This window comes from Meles meles, chromosome 1 (assembly GCF_922984935.1).
Source record: "Meles meles chromosome 1, mMelMel3.1 paternal haplotype, whole genome shotgun sequence".
NCBI classification, from domain to species: Eukaryota; Metazoa; Chordata; class Mammalia; order Carnivora; family Mustelidae; genus Meles; species Meles meles.
In genome coordinates, this window is record NC_060066.1 from 168,420,278 (window position 1) to 168,441,534 (window position 21,257).

General features: G+C 46.1%; 1 protein-coding gene across 6 annotated transcripts in view; it reads right to left on the reverse strand.

Annotated features, from left to right (window-relative positions):
- The window catches only part of FGGY (FGGY carbohydrate kinase domain containing), a 408,575-nt gene that overhangs the window by 81,310 nt on the left and 306,008 nt on the right, over nt 1–21,257 (reverse strand). For all 6 annotated transcript variants that reach the window (XM_045978589.1, XM_045978603.1, XM_045978591.1 and 3 more), the window contains 2 exons: nt 9,876–9,950; nt 3,911–4,031 (listed from right to left, as the gene is read on the reverse strand). In XM_045978589.1, the coding sequence (XP_045834545.1) occupies nt 3,911–4,031; nt 9,876–9,950 (196 nt within the window). The remainder of the gene's footprint in view (nt 1–3,910; nt 4,032–9,875; nt 9,951–21,257) is intronic.

The following is a 21,257-nucleotide window of genomic DNA, read 5'->3' on the forward strand; positions in this document are numbered from 1 at the left end:
CATGGTCATGTCCTTGACCAAGCTCTAGTCCAGCAGCCTCTTTACACAGCCCCTCAAGTCTCAGGTTGGTTAGGTCCCTGCCTGGTCCATGCAAGCCTCAGGGTGGTAAGACTGTGGGTGGCCCCAGGGAGCTGCCTGGTCATTGGGGTTGCCCTACAACCAGCCCATATCTCTGCAAGTAGACCCTTTGTTTGACTTTCTTCTAAACCTTGAGTGTATCATCTGTTCCCTGCCAGGCCCTGCCTGGGCCTGACTTATACTGACACCAGCATCCTCTGGGTCCCCACTCTAGTCTCTGGACACCGTGCAGAGTACCCAGAGCACTTTCTCTCTTTGCCTTGACCCTATTGGCAGGACGTTATTGTTCTCCTTTGCACCCCCCCTGCCAAGCCCAGTGCTTGGTACACTGGTGTGCTCAGAGACGGCCTCTGACTTGAATAAATGGAAGGACAAATGATGAAAATACTGAACAAGACAGAATGGGGGAAACCCTTGCTGTAACTGCCAGAGCTGAAAAAACACAATTCAGACGGAGGAACATTTAGTCCCAAGTCAATGGGGGAAACCTACAATTACTTAGTACACACCAAGTATTTCTTGAAACCACAGTGCAACTAACTGCCAGAGATCCAGGTAGATTCTTCCTCCTCACGTAGAAGACATTTTCCCAAGTTGGCAAAGCCCCATTCTCTCTGCTTGCACAGAGGAGCCAGCTCCCCAAACGGCAAAGATTTGCTTACAAAATATTAAACTGCTTTTTTCCCCCTCAAACACACCTCTTTTTTGGGCACGGGGCTGCTTTGAGGGAAGAAGCGAACAGACATGTATTGAACACTGACTTTGAGCCCCCCCCAGAGCTTGGTGCTCACAAACCCGCCAGTGGGTACTTCTCAGCAGGATGTATGAGAGGGAGAGAATATTTTTTCTTTCAGAAGAGGACAGCGAGGCTTGGAGAGGTAAAACAATTTGCCCAAAGTCACAGAGGGGATCCCTTGCTGTTTCCATGACTGCACACCGTCTCCAGGGAATCTTCTAAGTCCCGTCGTGTTTGTGACAGGTATCCCTAAGACTCACGTAGGTCCAAAGAAAACTAGAGCAATTACAATGTTGAAAGGCATCAAAGACACTACCTACCCACCCACGGCTGTGTACGTGCCTTTTACAGGAACAGATGCAAATATGTTCTTTTCTCCCAGCGGCTGGGTGAAGGCGAGGAAGAAGGCAGCTCTGCCTGGAATGTGAACTATTTTATCTGATGCATTAATGAGTTTAGCAGAACCCAAAGCATCTAAAGGCAGATGCACTTTGCCATCACTTGTCAGTCACAGCTTCCCAAAGCAGAGGAATTCTAGCCAAAGAAAAGGTCCCTTTGTCTGGAACTGGAACTGGTCCGCAGCCAGAGACAAAGGGTCCAGTTTCAATCGGAATCCAAATAACGATGAACAGCCTTTTCATTCAACAGCCTGAAGACCAGTTTCCAAAGCAGAACTTTCTGTAAAGCTGCTGCAACCCCTGCTTCTGAGTCAGCTCAGGGATGTGAGGCCTGGAAGAGGACCCACTTTCATTAAGGCGGGAGCCACTGTGCAGGGTCAGGACCCAGGGGCACTCAGACTGCCCTGCTCTCTCCGGCCCTGTGTCCCATTTCCCTCAGGTGATGTGTTAGCCCAGGGGGATCTTCTCCTGCACCCAGGTAGGAAGGCTTCGTGGCTTTGAGAGGGCAGCAAATTGGGAAGTCACTCACAGATCACATTTTAAATGGGGATCTTATCTGACCCGCTGGCTGACTTTTAGATAAAATGTGGTTACTGGTTTTCTCTTGGGGAAAATTACAAGGTAATTGGGCTCCTTTTTTTAGGTCTTTCTTCTTTTTGCCTCAGAATGGCTCACATCCATAGGTTGTAGACTCTTTGGTAAAGAAACAGTAATCATCGGGGCACCTGGGTGGCTCAGTGGATTAAGCCGCTGCCTTCGGCTCAGGTCATGATCTCAGGGTCCTGGGATCGAGCCCCGCATCGGGCTCTCTGCTCCGCAGGGAGCCTGCTTCCTCCTCTCTCTCTGCCTGCCTCTCTGCCTACTTGTGATCTCTCTCTCTGTCAATTAAATAAATAAAATCTTTAAAAAAAAAAGAAACAGTAATCATCACTTGATTACAAACTGCTCAGAAAAGCTAAGAAACCTGGATGGGCAGTGCAGTGTAGGGGGCGCTGGGCCTAGACACTCCCAGGTCACGGCCCTGGTGTCGCACCTCCACTCTCACTGATGTCTGACTCTGGACAGGCAATTTCACTGACCTCCCTGAGCCTCAGTTTATTTGTCTCTAAGATGGGCACGAATTTCTACCTCTTAGGAGTTCATGAGGTTTAATATATAATGATTCCAGCATCACACGGTGGGAGTTTGGTTAATGGTAGTAATTTCCATACTAACATTCTGATATATTTACCCTGGGACTAGGTGCTTTTTTTGGAAAAGTCCTCTGGCTTGTGCCTCAGTCTTCTTACCACTATCTAAAATGGGGATAAGTATATTAATTAGTTGGATCTCACAAAGGACAAGGGTTAACTATGCCCTTGGGCATTTGGTAAAGCTCTCCTTTGCAGGGATCTGTATGGTCTGGAGGGGGCACAGGTGATATGATGAGGCAGCATCAAGGGCAGGGACCTTGACTCACCCAGTTGTCAGGGGAAGGAACCCACAGGATGGGGAACAGCAAGACCATGACGGAGAGATGACATTGAAGGGTGGGTTCATGTCACGTTTGAGCTGGGGCTGTGGGCAGGGTTCATTCCCCTTCTGTTTCCTTTCCCTTGTCCCGCTCTGGTGCCTGGCCATGGTATGTGGGTCCTGGGCTGGGGTGGGGAGGATGCCAGTCTCTAGGAGACACCACGGGAGAAAGGAGCAAGAGGCCTGAGGCACCAGTTCCCGAGGGAGGGATGGAAGTGCAGGCTCGGCTCTGTAATACTAGCAAGCCTCCGGTCAATGGGGTCCCTTTCTTAAGGCCCAGGGATCTGCACCAGCGATCCTGCTCTGCTGCGCTCATATCACAAAGGCAGCAGCCCATGACCCCAGATTTTCTCTGTGTCACACACTATGAAGGAATCACAGGATCTTGGGGTCTCAGGGCTCAAATTCCCATCTGCAGCCCGAACCCTGTTCCCACAGCAGTTGGGCTCTGAATTCTTTCTTCAAGACAGCTTCCTTGTCCCTTCCTCCTGACCACTTGCCCTGCCTTGTCACAGGTCCAAACCAGGGTGAGGTACCCTACCATGTCCCCATAAAACTCCATGCACTTCTTACTCTGAGCTCCTGCCACACTACATTTGCACATCTGTCTGTCCTTGTCAACAGACTCTGAGATCTTTGGGGGCAGGAATCCTGTCTTATTCATCTCTGTCTCTTCAATATTCCCCAAAATCGTGCATCAGAAGAGGTGCTCAGACAGTTCCAGAAATGCTTAAATTACGACCTAGCCCTTGCTGACCTCTCTCATCTTGTTTCTCGGGATTATTCAATCACTGGATTCACAGAGAAGTCACTTTCTCCATCATGACTATAAACACGTCATAGTTATCATTAAGAAGGAAAATACATTTTCACCTAAAGATTCAAAATAATCTATGGGGCGCCTGGGTGGCTCCGTGGGTTAGGGCCTCTGCCTTTGGCTCAGGTCGTGATCCTGGGGTCCTCGGATTGAGCCTCGCATGGGGCTCTCTGCTCAGCGGGGAGCCTGCTTCCCCCCGCCCCCCGCCTACTTGTGATCTCTCTCTCTCGGTCAAATAAATAAATAAAACCTTAAACAACAACAACAACTTGCTATTTGCTATTGCTATTTCCAACCCCGTGCGGCCCTCAGCCAGGGACATCTGCTGCCAGGCCCCAAACGACCTATTCTCTTCCTCCCCAGACTCACCAGTAACGTCCGCATGCATCTGTACAAAAAGGGGATTCTTGCTCAGGCCTCCGCATAGGAAAAGCGTGCTGATAGAGTGTCCCCCCGCCTCCATGGCCTCTATGATGAGGCGGGTGCCAAACTGAAAGGGAAAAGCAGAAGAAAACATCAGTACAGCAGCGCAAGAAGAAGCTCTGGAACATTCACTAAGCATTTACCCAGCCCCAGACATGACACTGAGAGCTTTGCACAGTCTCAGAGCGCTGAGGCTCCGAGAGATTAGGTTGCCTCTGATCACACAGTTAATGAAGTCGCAGGGCGGGAATTCCAACCTGGGCCCGTCTGACTCCAAACCCTCTTAATTACTCTACCATGTGCTTCCACCAGTAGTTACACAACATTGACAAAAACAACCGACAATGTTCACACAGTTCATATGAACAGGCTTCCCCGAAGCAAATATTTACGGAGTGTCCACTGTGGCCTGGATCCTCCAGCAGGGATGGGGGCTGGAGGAAGTGGCCAGGGGTCTCTGAGTCAGTCTTCCTTCCGCTGATAGGAGCTAAAGAGGTCTGTTCTTTGGAAAAGGGCGCCCAATAACACCAGCAGCAGGAACAGGGGAAGAGATCTCTAATCGCACGAAGTTGAGAGTAAGACTTCAGACTGACAAAGGGCTACGCTGACCTTTATTGTCACCTGAAACCAGGAAGCAGTTCTCCAGAGATGTTTCAGCAGAAACAAGGTAGTGGTTCTCCAGAGATGTTTCAGGAACCAGAGCCCATCCATCAGTCCTTTGTGGTCTGGGATGATGTGGAAATCACACACTCTGGCTTGCTCGTATTTTTGTTTCTGACCTCGTGTGCCAATATCTCCCTAAAATGTGCTGTGCTCATCCTGTGTCTTGCTCAGTCTATTCAACCCAGTAAAAATCGTGGCATGCCTGGGAAAAGGACACCACCGTAGGGTCTCCTGGGTGAACGTTAATGTACAATTCTTTAGTTTTAACTGGGCTATGCAAACAGCTAAAAATCTTAGTCTATCTGCAAGTTCAAAAACGAGAAGCTCATGAGTCAAATTTACTTGCGTCAAGAATTAAAACCAAAAAGATGAACTGTGACACGACTTCAGGAGGCTGCCACATGGCAACGTTTGAGGAAGGGGCTCTGGGCGGCAGTGAGAGAGAACTGGTTTGCTTTTGGTGGAGAGAGAGCTCTTGAGATGTTTTTGTTTGTTTGTTTGTTTTTAAAGATTTTATTTATTTATTTGACAGAGAGAGAGATCACAAGTAGGCAGAGAGGCAGGCAGACAGAGAGGAGGAAGCAGGCTCCCCGCGGAGCAGAGAGCCCGACGCGGGGCTCGATCCCAGGACCCCGAAACCATGACCCGAGCCGAAGGCAGCGGCCCAATCCACTGAGCCACCCAGGCAGTGCCAGGTGTGGGCAAGGGGGCGAGTTGACAAAGCAGAGGGAGGAGAAGGTCAAGGATCTGGGAGGCCACAGATGGGGCAGCTGCCAAGAAGAAGGCGGGTTGGGGCTGGAGAGATGATGCGAGCCAGTCTCACAGATTTAATGACAGTGTGACAGTGTTGCTGGGAAGGTGGTAACCCAAGCGTGCAGAGAAGGAGGTAGTTTAGCGTGAGGGCGGGCTGTATCAGAGACTTAACCAAAGTGAAGGAAGACCATCTGGGAAGTAGTCAGGATATCCCCCTGACCACTGTCCCCTTGGGGTGAGAGGTAGGGCAAGTGAAGCCTCTTTTGACCTGGCTGCTTGGAGAGCTGTCTCACCCACGCCTGGGGGCGCCTCTGGGAGAGGGGGTGGCTAGAAGGTGTTTTGGGGACCAGGGGTCATGAAATCCTGAATGCTGCATAGTAAATTAGGAGAGACGGGGGCAGTTTGGGAGCAAAAGCACAGCAGTTCCAGCCCAGAGGCCTTCAGCTATTAGCGAATCTGGTAAGAATATGGATTAGGTAAAACTTGGGCCTCCAAAAATAATCCACAGATGTAGTGTGTTAAAAAAAATTAAAACATGTTGTACCGTATAAGGCCAGATCCTGCTTATTGCATGTGGCTGATTACCCACAGATGTTCTTGCTTAAGCTTTTGGGGGGTCATGAACCCTCTTGAGAATATGATAAAACCCACCGACCTTTCTAGAAGAAAGTCACTGACAAAATGGCATAATAAATGATTTCGGGAGGCCTACAGACGTCCTGGCGTCCACCATAGATCAGTCATGTCTGTGGACTGCTGCAGGACAGCCTAGTCCGCTGGAGGGGCAGCCAAGAGCATGGCTTCTGAACTCAAGAACCCCAGGATGGCATTAGGACATTTCACCATCTTCTTGAATCCAACCTGTATCCAACCTTTCTAAGACTCAAGCCTCATTTTTTTTTTTAAGTAAATGTAAGATCATATTCATGCATTTGAAAACTCCATGAACTGTCAGAAATGTTAACACGCAGAAACAATTTTAATGAGGTCTTAGATTTGATGAAATATCAATGCCTGCCTTGCATGGCTGTTGTTGTGGACGGTGTACGCACGGCGCCCACAGGAGCACCGAGTACATGTAAGGGCCGTGGGGGTGAGCGCCATTCTGGTTATTAGCCGTAGTCAATGCACTCTGCTATGCACTTTGCTATCCTCGCTTGTCTTGGGATAAACTAAAAAATTGCACCTTGTTATCCCCATGTAGGGGTTACGGGATTTGCCTGAGGCAGTATGGTTGGCCTTGGGAGAGGTTGGCTGCACCGAGCCTCCCCAGCAAACCGGTGGAAATATCATGCAAAACTGGTATTTCTGATACTTCTAAAACCACAGACCTGTGGCTCACGTGATTAGCAGGCCAGTGTGGAGGGTAACACAAAGCACATTCCCTTGGGAAAAGGCAAAAAAAGTATCAGAACAAGAGGCACTCCCTTGGGAGGGGCTGAAACAGCCTGTGCCTTTCTCCCCCCACCCCCTGTGGCATTGTTGGCTGGAATTTCCCACTGGGGCTGGCAGCTAGCAATAGGGCCTTCCCTTCGGGTGTCCCAGGCTCCACTGGGTGAAACGTTCCACCCTCCTTAAATGCCCTGCCACAGGGCTTTGTGCTAAAATGATTTTGTGCTCACCTTTCTGGAAAAAATGTTTTCACAGAGAAATTTAAATTAAAATTAGGCTATTCCACTGGGAATGTACAGAACCAAATGCAAATGGAGAGACTTCAAATGCAAATAGTACTTTTTAAGGGTCTATTCTGAAAGGAAAACTATAGATGAACAGGCTATGGATAAACTGGTTGTTTGACAAGTCTTTCAATTAAGTGTGATCAAGAGAGAATTTTACTTCATGGAGAGTTTCGCAAAGGCCCAAGTTAACTTCATTACAATATCTCTTTCATTCTTTTCCTACAAAATACCAACCACAGATATCACGACAGAGAGCAATTTGTTTAACTTTAACGTATTCACAGCAAGTAGATGCTAGGGTAATATTCAGAGCCAGTGAAACAAACAAAAAAAAAAAAATTTTTTTCAAGTTGACCATCATGGGAAAATATCTGTGCTCAGACTCCTTCATTAAAATGCACATTTTTGCCCGAAAGATCAGCAGAGCCTGGTACCTTTGCAAAAGGGACTGAACTCACAATTCAACTGACCCCATGGTAAAACCTTATCAAATAATCGGTCTCAAATTTCCTCCCCTCCTTGGCATTATAAAGGTCATTAAACGATGGACAGAGTAAAAATGATAGCTCTTAATACACGTATGAGCCATTAAATACAAGGTTGATTTTCCGAGTGTGTGGTGTTTGGGAAATGGAGCTGTCTCCATCCAGCTCCTGTTCCGTTTAGCCCCATTTATATATTCTTGGACGGCTACAACATTCTCACCAGGAAGGGGGCCTCTTGCGAGGCGATCCCGGCCAAAACAACGTTTGCTAAGATGTGTGACATAAAAACTGGTCTTGGAAATGCCTGAAAGCGGATTCCATCCGTGTCGCTTTTATAAACATTTCAAAGGAAAATGCAGGTTGGTGGAGTGGAAAAAAGAGACGAAGAATGGGAGTGAGGCAGGCAGTTCTCGGACGGCTTGGGTTCTGACTCGACCACGTGCCGGCTATCTGACCCTGCAAGGTGGTTTTCCCTCCGCCTGGAAAACAAGGACAATCCCACCTCCTTACAGGGCGACTGCCCTAAGCCACTCTGGGCAGGTACTCTGGTGCTGGCACAGGAAGCGGGTGTCAGTGAAAGGTGACAGTCCTTACCATCATGTGACGGTGCCCCTTGGTCTGCCTCTTAGCATGTACTCAGAGGATGAACAGCTCACAGCTCTCATGTCCCATTTCTGCACAGTCACTTCATTCCACTCTAAGACTTTTCTAAGACACTAGCACTGATAAACCAGAAAATGAAAGTTCCTCAATACTTCATATACCTACTTTATTTCAGAAAGCCATGGCTTCCCATCCCAGCTCTGCCATTTACTAGCTGTATGAATTTGGGCAGGTTAATGAACCTTGCTGAGGCTTAGGTTTCTACTGTATCGAATGGGGATACCAACGTCTACCTCACTAGGTTATGTCATGCAATATTTGTAAATATTTAGCACAGTGCCTGGCACTTAATACCCCAGAACTATATTATTTATCATTATCATCATTATTACTGTATAACAGGATCACTAAACAATTGTCTTTACTACTGATGCACATTAATTTCTTCCATATTCATTTTACCCTTCACTTCCTTCACTTTGGTAGATGCCAGAATTACGTTTTTGACCAAGTTCCCATAAATGGTGCCAACTGATTGATTTCACTGAACTGGCCATGCTGTTAAATCCGTGACAGTTGCTTCAGGAAGATACAGTCAAACTGGCATAGGAACTAAAGGACTGTTTCCTCTAATCCAGTTGGCCTGTTCCACGTAAGACCATATGTTCCCATTGTGGTCGGGAGGCTCTGCTCTCTTATCCCATCTACATGGCACCTGGACAAACGCGAACGTAAGACACGCACTTCTGTTAGCGGTACGGATGTATGGAAAAAATGTATGTAGTTCTGGTATTTGAAGGAATGAGGCTTTGAAGGAAGTGGCATGTAGAGAAATGAAATAACCAAATGGCATAGAGCATGTCCATGTAACGTTAACAACAACAACAACAACAAAAAAAAAAAAACAAAAAAACTTTCAGTGTGTCTCTGAAAAATAAATTTTTGGAATCAGAATTCAGTGAACTGATTTTTCTTTTCTGTTGTTCCACACTCTCTTACCAGAGTGGCTAAGCCTCACTTAATTAATTGTAATTTTGGGATTCTTCCCAGCTCTGAAACCTCGAAAGCCATGACCCAGTCCTCCAAAATGTACTTCCTAACAGAAGCACACATACAGTTGTCTGTGCATGTACCCCATTTTTGGATCACTGTGGGAGAGTAAGACCCTTTAGACTGAGATGTTTACGCTTCCAGGATTTTGTTTTCATTTTGGATTGATCTTCAGCGTAGGAGTTCCTAATACGTTAAATTCTCCCCTCCTTCTCTCCCTAACCATCCAAACCTCTCATTGAAGCAGCTAATTATCTAAAAACAAACACTAAGGATGCTTACTATTTAAAGGAACCCTATAATGAATCCTTTTGCAAAGTGAGCGATACCGTGTGTTTTAGAAGTCTGCACATTCTTAACATCGGCTTTTCTTAATGCAAGCATAAATGGCATCTGCTTCTCCTTAATTGAACGTGGAAGACAAATTAAATAAATGACAAGAATGATGTTCAAAGACCCGAACTCCTTTCAGCTTTCATCTGTGTGAGGTGACTAGTAAAGCAGGTGAAGACCTTCGTCAAGATTTCCTTCCGAAAGGGCATGCATCTCTCTTTGGCAAGCTCCCTTTTAATTAACAATCTCTGTCCCACAAGCACATGACGTATCCTAGAGGAGCATGTGGTCTAAGGTTTATTGATAGCCCTAAGTCTCTTTAAAAATGGCATTAAAGTGTCTTACAGCAATGGCTTGAACTGTGGCCAGGTAGAGAATGGCAAGATCATCGAGGTCCTGAGACAGTTTCAACCCGGTGACCTGTAGGGAGGAAGAAAAGAAAAGAAAGAGATGGCCAAAAGGAACTGCCACGGATAGAGATAGTTCCCATGAAACACGTTCAGATGTGTTTTCTTGCCCAAACAAGTTCATATGCAAATCCCCTTTTTGTGAGCTGAACGTGAAATGACTACCAAATTGTTTAATCTCCAGACCTGGGAAAAACTATCATTTCTTCTCCAAGAGAAAGTTCCCTGCCTGGTATTAACAAAACAAAACAAAACAAAACAAAACAAACACTCTACGGAGATCGTGTTTGATATTCCTTAGCATGGAATTAAAGATCTTTCTTCCCCTTTAAAGAAAATGTTCTTTTAGGACAAACACCCATTTTCTTTGGCTTACAGAGATCAATGTGGAGCAGTGGCTTCTAGCAAAAGATGATCTTATTTCGAGTTCTGCCATTGTCAGAAATTCAGTGTAACAGCATCCAGGGGGTATTCAGGGTAAAATAATATGTCTTCTATAAATGTTATACCTACTAGGGGATAATTTACAATCTGTGGTTTGCAAGGGAATCCCATTAAAGTCAATCGGAACCACATGCTTTTACAGAGTATGTCAATTTTTGAGAGATTCCAGAACTGAACAGGATGCTGAATGTGGATGCCTTCAAGACCTGTTCACGACAAGTCCCTCCTTCCCATCACCCATTCACAAATGCCTTCTCTTGGGACATCCCTAGATGGTGAAGAACTGCGGGGTTCCTGAAGCCTGCTCTGAATTTCGTGGGCATCGATACCAGAGTTCACTTTGTATTTTCACATTACAAAATTAATTAACATAACACATGCTTATTCAGGGCCTATGGTGGGTATGATACTAAGTGCAACAAGGCGGCGACAGGCAGCCTACATTCAAAGTGGGGGAGCCGAGCGGTCTACCCAGGTCCCTTTCCTTCATCTCTCCAGTCCCATTTAATTACCCTTTCCAGACTGTGCCCTGAGCCACGATGAAGGGGCCAGTGTTGACCTACTGCAGGGCACAGACACCACGCCATGGCCCAGACCAAGACCCGTCAGCACTCCTCCCCGACTTCTCCCTTCTTCCCATATTTACGCAGTGTCCAAGTTTTGCACACTCGCTCCCCCAAATCTTTCGTGAATCCATCCCTTCTCTCCATGCTGTCACTCATTGTCATTCCTCAATCCAGGCCACCATTCTGTCCTTCATGTGTGCTGAAGGGCCCCTTCCCTAATCTTGCTCTTCACGATGGAGTAGTAATTGTTCTCCCAGGTAAATCTGATCATGTTCCTCCTTAACACTTCCCTGCTACCCTCCTCTCGAGACAGAAATGCCTGTGCTGTTTTAGGTACGTCCTTCCAGGCTCGCCGCTGCTTACTTCCCTGGCATCTGTGCAAACCCTTCCTCACTGAGAATCCTGGGCTCCGGCTACTCTGATCCCTCATGGAAGTCCACTGATGCAGGAACTCCTGAATTCTGTAGAGCTACCTGCTGATAACATCTCTCGGCAAATAACTGGGTAAGCAGATGAGAACCATGTCTTTGAATTTAACACACAGGAACATGGAAGGTTTGAGTGAGAGGCCATGGGGGAATTCTGGGTAGCATCCTCGCAAGCCAACAATCCTGTGGAGGAACATCCCTTGTGAAGTTCCCCGGAGACTTCAACATACAGTAGAAACGCTGGAAGGAAGGGAGAACATGAACACTGCTGACATTGCCGAAGTTCACTTCATCATGTGTATAAGGAAATAATGTGGCCCAGGGAACACAGAGGATGGAAACCGGACCCCAGCTGTTCCGACAGACAACCTGGGATACTCGCACAGCACCCTCCATGCCTAGCACCAAGTCTGGCACAGAGTAGGCACTAGGTTCCTATCTGCTGAATGTGTGAATTAGTGACAATGCTCCTTCTTCCTTTGGTGTACCACTGTCTTTCCTAACATCCTAGCCTTTGGTGTCTAATGCAATGATTATGCGACGATCGTGTTTACCACCTTGGCTCTTCATGTATTTGCAGAGAGGAGGGTCATTCGCTCTGTGCCCCAAGAAAGAATACTGGAACATCATTTCTAGTTGCTCATTCCAGGCTTCCCATCATTCCTCCTCGCTACACTTAGCTTTCCTCGTCACAGTGGCTTATACAAGGTTGGGGCAAGAGGACTGTCCCTGTAGCTCAGATGGAACCCTTGTATGAATTAGATAAAAGTACTCCCTCCAGGTGGACTAATGCAGATCTCAGCCCTGTCGTATGTCCCTTCATGCGAGTACCTTGTGTGATCGACCAGCTCCTTGGCATGCAATGGTCCCGGATAAAGATTACTCATCCCGAGTGTTCTCCCTCTTCTGTACTGGCCTGGCCTCAACAGCATCTCTGCCACTTGTCTGTTAGGAAAGCTAAGTGGGCCCAGACCTAGACCTCTCTTCCAGGGAGCAGTCAGGGAGGCAGGCTATCTCTGGCTCCTCTCGGGTTATGACTGCATTGGAAATCAAGCCATGATCCTTTGTGACTGGGTATGTGTCTGCTTAGCAGACTCGCAGGTGGGTTCTAAAGACAATATTTGGATAAACTGTCATTGAATGGGGAAGAAATTTGACTTTGTACATGAGATTAGTTGACCAGGAGCCCCAGTGCCGTGTAGAACATTGACACTGTAACTGCTTCTATATCCTCCTTGACTAGTAAGAACCCCTTAGTAAGACAGAAGGGGTACAATATCACCAGATTTCATTTTCTTCATCCCCAGTAAATATTCATGAGAACTTACCCCAAAGTATTGGTATTCAAGTAAAAAAAAACCAATCAATCAATCAATCAATCAATCATGGTCCCTTCTCTAAATGTCTAATGCCTCTAGAGTTCAGAAATCATAGAGGAGAAAAGAGTAGACAGTTACTTTTCTCCAGAAACCGAGAATGAGATCATGCAAATGAGCACTAAATTTAACTCTGGAGCTTGCTAGTAGCTCCGGCAAAAGGGACACAGGATGGGTGACATCGCTTTTCTTTTTCTGACAAATAGAACATGGCTATCCTTCATGAAGGAAAATGTTATTCTAGGGAAGAAGGTGCTCAGCAACAAAAGGGAATAAGCAAGCACAGCTCTCCCATCGCCCCTTCCAACACCTCGAACACCAGAGCCACAGAGTTGAAATGTGACTCCACGGAAGTGTGAAGTTACTACGGGTTGGGGCCCTCTTGCTTCACATCTCATCTGATATGCAGATGGAGACTCTGGAAGGGCAGGTAATCAATTCCATTTGATTTCTCTCTCCAGTAAGAGGGACCTCAGTCAGCCCTGCATTGGCAAAAGTCAAATGGCTGTTGGCCCAAGACAGAACTATCTAAGGAATGCCTGACATGTGGACCATTCAGGAGGCTGCACAGACCCCTTGGGGAATCATCTTGGCAGGGAAGTGGCAGCAGCACCCCGTGAATGCCAGGAATGTGCTGGGGGACATGCGGCTTTGTAACCCGTGAGAAAGCCAGGGTGTGACAGATGAGCAGATACCCTCGTCTGAGGGCTGGATGGTTCCATCCATAAGAGGAAGTGGGAAGAAAGAGTAAGTGGAAGCAGTGCGTTTATGGAAGACGTGCATGTCCCCATTATGAATGTTTGGGCAAGACAGTGAAATGTGTGGGGGAAGCCCCATGGGAGAGTTGTGCTGGTAAGCACATTTTATTTTGCTACTATGCAATGAGGAGAATTGCAAGAGAAAACACTTATAATATTTAGAGATGTGGGATGTATATGGTGGCCACAGAAATGCAAACTACAACTAATGCCTTCAACATCCTAGGTAATGGTCATAAAATACTTACATAAATCTTGGGATTTTTGAGCTTGGAAGGGAAGTGTGGGGGAATGGAAAGATGACAAGCTATGAAGGAAGACACCAAGGTTCAGATCTTGACATTCTCCCAACTGGCTGCACAATGGTGTGAGTTTTGTGACCTTTCTGAGCCTCAATTTTTTTTTTCTCATTTATGAAATAGGGATAATGATGCCTCAAGGCATTTGTGTGAAGATTAAATAACATTTGCAAAGTGTCTTACTTTTTCAGGAAGCTAGACTGTGTCTACCAGAGCTAGACCCTTGTAGTGCCAACTCTGAGCATAGGTGGCAATTCATGTTGATTTTCTTTCCCTTCCTCTCAATAAATATTCATTCTCTTTCTCTTAAATGCATGTAGGGTTCGATCCCATTCATTAATTGGAATGTGGCAATAAAGCATCTCCTTCAACATGGTATGGGTACCCCAGGGTGTTAATGAGGGGCACTGAAGACGAGTGTACATACAGCCTGGGAAAGACAGGGCAGAAGGCATGTTGACCGTCAGCATCAGGATCATAAGAACATCAAGAGTGTGCAGAAGCAGTATACCCCTGATGAGTGCCAGGGATACGATAATGAGGGACTCACCTCTAGGGACTCCTTAGAGAAGCCTTAGTCCTTATCTACACTTTCATTCACTCTGTAAATAGGAAGCACAGATGAATTTCACCCTGGACTTCACCTTACATCTTGCTGCCACTTAGTAGCTGTGAAAGCATGGGCATGTCTCTAACCCTTCCCCAGGATCCTAGCTGAACTCAGAGTTCCTGAGTTCCAACTCCAGATTTATTGACTCTTTGGTGTGGGCCCAGCAATTTGCATTTCAGCAAGGTCTTAATGTGCAATAAATTGTGGAAATAATTGTCCTTACCCTTGGCATTGTGAATTACGGATTGATAGGTCCTAAAATAGTTGAAACTCCTTAAAAAGATGTAGTAGTAATTTAGTTATTTTTTCCTTCTTAATTGTTAAAGGAATTAGTTATATTTTTTAGTAAGAAAAAAAAGCTTAAAAAATTTCTCAAGGGGTCTCTAAAGATTACAAAAGACAAGAGAACAGGATCCCCAGTCCTGAGATTTTTCTAGGGCCATATCCAAGGCTCAAGGGAATTGGTTGAAAGCTTTTCAGAACACAAAGGAAGAGTACAACGCTCTGTTCGCTTAGTCAATAATATAGGCAGAGCTGATGGACAGACAGCAAGAAAATGAGGAGGATTGGAGAAAAAATTATAGAAAACCTCTGGCGAGAGAACAGAGATTGAAGAACAGGTCTGAAATAATCAGCAGCCTGGAAGAAAAAGGGAACAAATCTCCCTGAGGTCTCAGTTAAGTACCAGGAATCGAGGCTAACACTTGGCATTGCCTAAAACTCACCCAGATTTGGGAAATGCGATGAACGTGTTAACACAGTGTGGTGGTGGGACTCTAAAGACGCTCCCCAAGATTCCTGTCCCCCAGTTACTCAATCAAACACCAATCTAGACACTGCTGTAAAGGGACTCTGCAGTGGAACCAGTTCCTAGCCAGGTGACCTTAAAATACAAAGATGATCCTGGATTATTCAGTAGAAACCCAGAGCAATCACATGAGCCCTTAAAAGCAGAAGAGGAAAGCAGAAGAGTCAATCAAGTAATCCAGTAAAAGGCAGGAGGAATGAGGCAGAAATGGAAACCAGAGAGATTCAAAGCCCAAGAAGGACATGATCCGCTACTGGAGGCGTTGAAGATGGAAGAAGGGGGTAATGAGTCATGAAATGCATGCAGGTGGCCTCCAGAAGCTTAGGACCCCCGGCTGACAGTCAGCCAGGGAACAGGCACCTCCATCCTACAACTGTGTGGAGCTCAATTTGGTCAACAATTTGGATGAATCTGGTAGATTATTCCCAGAGTCTCCAGAAAGAGCCCTTGGTTCTATTCTTATGAGAACTGGAGCAGAGAAACCAGCTAAGGCAGCCCAGGCTTTACCTACAGAACTGTGAGATCATAACTTTAAGCCTCTAAGTTTGTGATAATTATTAAAAGCAGCAACAGACAATCAATAAACTCACAATGACTAGACTGACATTCTCTCTCACAACCTTATTCTACTGGCTAAACGCCCATGATACACTGGTCATTTGCTGCTCCCCAGATGAACAGACATTTCACATCTTGGTTCCCCTTCTGAGTCTCTAAATCTAAGTCACTTGAATGTACTCAGTGCTCTAGTTGCCAAAGCTATTCTGGTCAACTGTCCCGGCCGTTAGTGTGTGTTATCCAACCTGTCTTGATTTACAAAAACTTGGGTCCCATCTTTGGTCCCTTGGCCTTAGAGCTATCCCTTTATTTATCTGTTGGGTCCTCCCAGCAGATTTCTCCTGATTCATCCCTCAATCTTGTACCATGCCATACTACCTGGGGAAGGACTCCTGCCCATAATCTATATTCCCCCTGCCTGCCTCCCCTGGGTTTTACTTGTTGTTTGGTATAGTTACGGAAGATAGAAAGCACTAAGAAAATAATTTCTGGATCTGACATAATTTTTAAAAAGTCCCTAAAATGAGGGGGAAATATGGCAGACACACTGAAAGCAGAGTAGGAGCCTGAAACACAAAAACCTAGGTTCTCCCCCCCCCCCCCCACAAAAGGATGTCAGTGACCTCAATTTGAACTGACTAGGTTGCAATACTTCTATTTTCCATCTCCTCTGGGCAAAAAACTTTGACTCTCTGAGCCTTAATTTCTTCACCCCTTTGAATGGGGCAACAATATTGTCAAGTAGGGTTCCTTTTTTTTTTTTTTTGAATATTTTATTTATTTGACAGAGAGAGAACACAGTGAGAGAGGGAACACAAGCAGGGGGAGTGGGAGAGGGAGAAGCAGACTTCTTGCTGAGCAGGAAGCCCGATGCTGGGCTCAATCCCAGGACCCTGGCATCATGACCTGAACTGAAGGCAGACACTTCACAGCTGAGCTACCCAGGCACCCCTCAGGTAGGGTTCTTATTGGAGTCGGTGATGATGTATGTAAAGCATCTGTCATGGGGCCTGACATAATGCGGTTCTAGAAAAGAACCGATCCCTACTATGAAACCAAATACCAGCTGCTAAATAAGTTGTTCAGTAAGAAAACATATTATGGGAAACCCAGCTAAAGGAAACTTAGGATATCAAGCCTTGTTATAGGACTCAATTTGTCATAAGCAAAAACAATATGTAAAAAAAAATGGTGAGATGAAACACCGTTACATTGTAACAAAATCATCAACAGACTCACGTCAAAGAGTCCATGTCTTCATAAGCCTGATAAATGTATCAGTCCAGAGCTGCTTGAATTAGCTCATGAGCTCCCATCTGTGTCATCTATCTTCCCATCAGAGGAAACCACTGGGTTACCACCTCTGGCTTCTACCGAGCTCTTGCAAATACCCATCCGAGTTGTTGACTCCATCCACATCTGACTCTCTTTAGTAATGCTCATCTCTAGCTGGGGTTCAGTCCTCTGGGAACAGGTTGAGATCTTGCCATGCTTCTTTCCTGACTCCCTCCTACTTTTTCACATGCACACTTGCTCTGTGCTTGCTTTGAAGAGCCCTTGGAGCAGCACTCAACCTCTCCAGCAGTTTGAGCAGCATATGGCCTTATGTTAGAAATCACAGCTCTTCAAAGCACCAGAAAATAACTTTCTGTTCTGGGTAGTGCTGTACTTGCAAAATGAAGCAGAGAAAGCACGTTTCAACCCCTGGTGAATAGGGTGTTTTCATGGCCTGATACGCCTGAGGTGACTTGCACCTGCGATTAAATTTGATTAATTCACTTCTTGGGTATTTCAGGAAAAGAGTAACACACACACACACACACACACACACACACACACACACCCTGAGACAAAGTAGTAGTATTAATTGGAGAATGGAAATTGGTCACATATACAAGGAGGCAAGGACCCTCTCAAAATTCCCATAGTACTTGCTGTTTTGTACATCAAATGTGGGTTTCCCATTGTGTTGAGGGACTTGAGGGCCAAGGACTTACATAGGGAAAAAGTCTGATCTCTGTACCTGTATGAAACTTGGTCTGTATGGACCAGGTGACTGCTGAGCTACACCTGCTGACTGTCCACAGCGGATGGCTTCCACGGCTGGCGAGTCCAGCTGGTCCTCGGGCTATGGTGTGGATGGCTCGGGGCTGGCTGCACTCAAGGGCCACACTTAGAATCCTGCTAGTCGTCTTCTCACAGGCAGATAAGTGCCACTAAGCAGAAGCTACAGACTCCAAAGTATTTGCTGTTGCTATATGTCCACAATGTGACAGTCTCCCCATCTGATCCTGACAATGACCCTGCAAGGAATCCTCGTGCTGGTCCTGCTTACTAATGAGCAGACTGACCGCACACTGCTAACCTCAGAGGTCACCCCTTTGCAGGGCAGAGATCAAATACAGATCTGACTTCAAACCCTGGGCTCTCTTTGCTGTTTCACAGTGGTAAAGAACTGTCCAACCAGTCATTCCAAATAAAACCATGGGCACGCACGCACACGTGCACACACACACACACACACACCTGAAACAAGCAACTGTTCGTGATGGTTGGTGAATATTTAGCTTCCTCATTTCTTATGCGTGACCATGCCATGTTTCCTTAAAAGTATGCATTTTTCTTTTGTTTTGCTTTTAAAGAACCTAGGGTCACCAGCGTTAGATGTTTCGATACTGATGGCAATGACCCAAGCTTCTGCTGCCTTTACACATCACGGGCATGGCCCTTACCTAATTTACCAAGCAGAAAGGAGGATACTTACATGGGCAGCTACTGGGTCCAGGCACACGAGTATATGGCCCACGAACTAACCTCCACGCTGTTCTCGCCCAGCGCCACGGGCCAATACCGCATCACCAAAGCAATGAAGCAGCGAGACACAGGGCAGGGAAGCAGCTGCTACCAGAAGAGAAGAAACGGACGCTCTCCCGCATAATGGAGAGTGTCCTGGGTCATGCCCTGCTCCTACTTCTGAGGGGAAGCAACTAAAGCAGGTCAAACCAGGAGGGCTGGTTGCTCCTGGAATCTGAGTCAGCAAGAGTGTGAAGGAAACAAGAACCATGACTGAGGAGAGAGCGGTCAGAGCTTAAATCCAAGGCCCAGGGTAGGGACAGACATGGAAGGAGTGAGAAGGCTGGTTTTCATGGCAGGGAAGTGAGGACTAGACTGCAGAGTGTGGTTCAGGATGAAACCACGTGCAGGATGGCTGGTAGGACTCCCAGCTCACAGTCCTCAGCGCCTTGAGCGAGTCCAGAGGTGGGAGTTAAGGCAGCCCTGTGGGAACCCACATGCTGGAAGTCAGGATGCACGTTTTTATTTAAGTTCCCCATTTCTTGTCATGGAGACTGACCGTAGGCAGGTCACTGCTTACTTCTCTCTTGACAAGTAAAGACTGACGTAACTGGTTAGCTATAGGGCAATCATTCCATGCCCTTTGTTGACCTAAACACCGTTGAAATTCTAAAAGTAAACAAGCCATTGGTAGCCTCTACCCTCAAAATGTTTTTCTAATAAATGGAAAATACAGGCTATGTCATATGGCAGCTCTGATACTGGTTTCTTCTGTAAAAATTATTTTTATTGCCTTCAATGCATGCTTTAATTCTGCTGCTGTATTTTGTCTTTATCATTTCCTTTTTCTTCTCATTCCACTGCCTTTCCATCTGAGCTCATTTTCCCCCTGATAAGTTTCTGCCCTATTTCAGAAACGTGCCTTTAAAAAAAATCCTACTGAAAGTGCCAAAGAGGTTTTAATATTTCCTTTTGGTTTCTGCAGTATCTAATTCTTTGAGGCCTTCCCGTAAGTGTTCCAATGCTATTCCTTTTGCTTTGTATGTAACACATTTTTCCAAATGGACTCACTTTCCTATTTTTTATTCATTTTAACTTGAGAGCTATATGTATTCAGTGTTTCCCAGCAGAACGTAAGTATGATTTACTCTCAGCCCTACTCATTGCAACGTGGATTTACCTCTTCAGATCTACACCTGGTTGCCAGTCCCCACGGTCCAGCAGTTTTTATTTTAGGTGGCGTGGGTGGCCTCACCATACCCCTGTTTTCTAACCCTAAAACAGAGAGCAGACATGCAAACCTATACCCCTCCTCCAAATTCCTACCTATGTCCCAGTAACACAGTGTTACTCAGGATCCTTAGAATGCAGGGCATTATCCGCCATCCCAAATCAGACTTTGTGCCCAGTTGGCTTCCTGGGTTGGCAGTTTTCTGATGGACTGAGCTAAAAGGGACAATAAGGTCTGGATTGTGGGAGAGTTCTGGAAAGTTAAGCTCACTGGCTGCTTCCAAAAAACCAAAACACCCTAAAACCATTGGCAGCAGAGGGAGGAATGCCCTGTTCTGAGGCTTAAAGGGCCCTCGCATCATTCAGCTGAGGAGCAGAAAGTAGAGAGGTCCGAATTCCTGTAAGGCCGGAGGTGTACCTTGTTCATATGTCACAGATTTATCCAACGAGTCCCAGTTAGTCTTTGAGATTCGGGAAAATCTTCCCAGATTCTCTCTGAGGCTATCAATTCTAGTGTCGCTCGTTGAATGACATGTGAATTTTCAAAGTCAGCATGAGTTTATGCTTTTTTTTTTTTTGCATCTTCACTATATTTTCAAATGAAGTAGAGGAAGGAGGCACTGATGCTGGCATTAAATACTTACCATGTGGATAGTAGGAGGAGTAACTGATCTATTTCATATTAGTCAAGTGTTCGTACGTATGTTTTTAAAGCCATACGTGATTTCTTTCTCATCTCCATGTTGACCATCGATTAAGTACATATTGTATGTACTTAGTATATGCCCAGAGAAATGTTTCAGGAGCCAAAAGAAGTCATGTATGTCTCTTTCCTTCCTGAGAATATCCTGACAATTCTACCTGCTATTATACACTTGATCAAGCACTTCCCTCTCCTCCCCGAATCGCGCTCCAGGAACATCCTAATTGTTGCGCCTTCCTGCAGTTGGCACATCTAGGTACCAAATAAGTATTTACTGAAGGGTGCTGGAGACAGTAGTCATTGTAGGTTCTGGCAGAGGAGAACATGACAAGAGAGATTGGAGGGTGATTTGTTTGATGTTATCTGAAACTCACTGAGGGAGAGAAGTATTGGGAGAAATTTTTAGCCCAGAATTTCCTTCCTTCCATCTCATCGAGGTTACCTTCACCTTCCAGTGTGGTGACGTAAGCCGACGGAGTGACAGCTATTCTGTTACAGAGGGAAGTCAATGCTCAGAAATACCATGTGATACATGAGGTTTGCTTATTAAACAATAAAACATTTTCGGGGGCGTCTGGGTGGCTCAGTCGGTTAGGCGTCTGCCTTTGCCTTTGCCTTTGATTCCAGGGTCCTGGGATCAAGGCCTGCATCGGCCTCCTTGCTCGGTGGGGAGCCTGCTTCTCCCTCTGCCTCTCAGTCTGCATGCCCCTCCCCCTGTTTGTTGTGCTCCCTCTCCAAATAAATAAA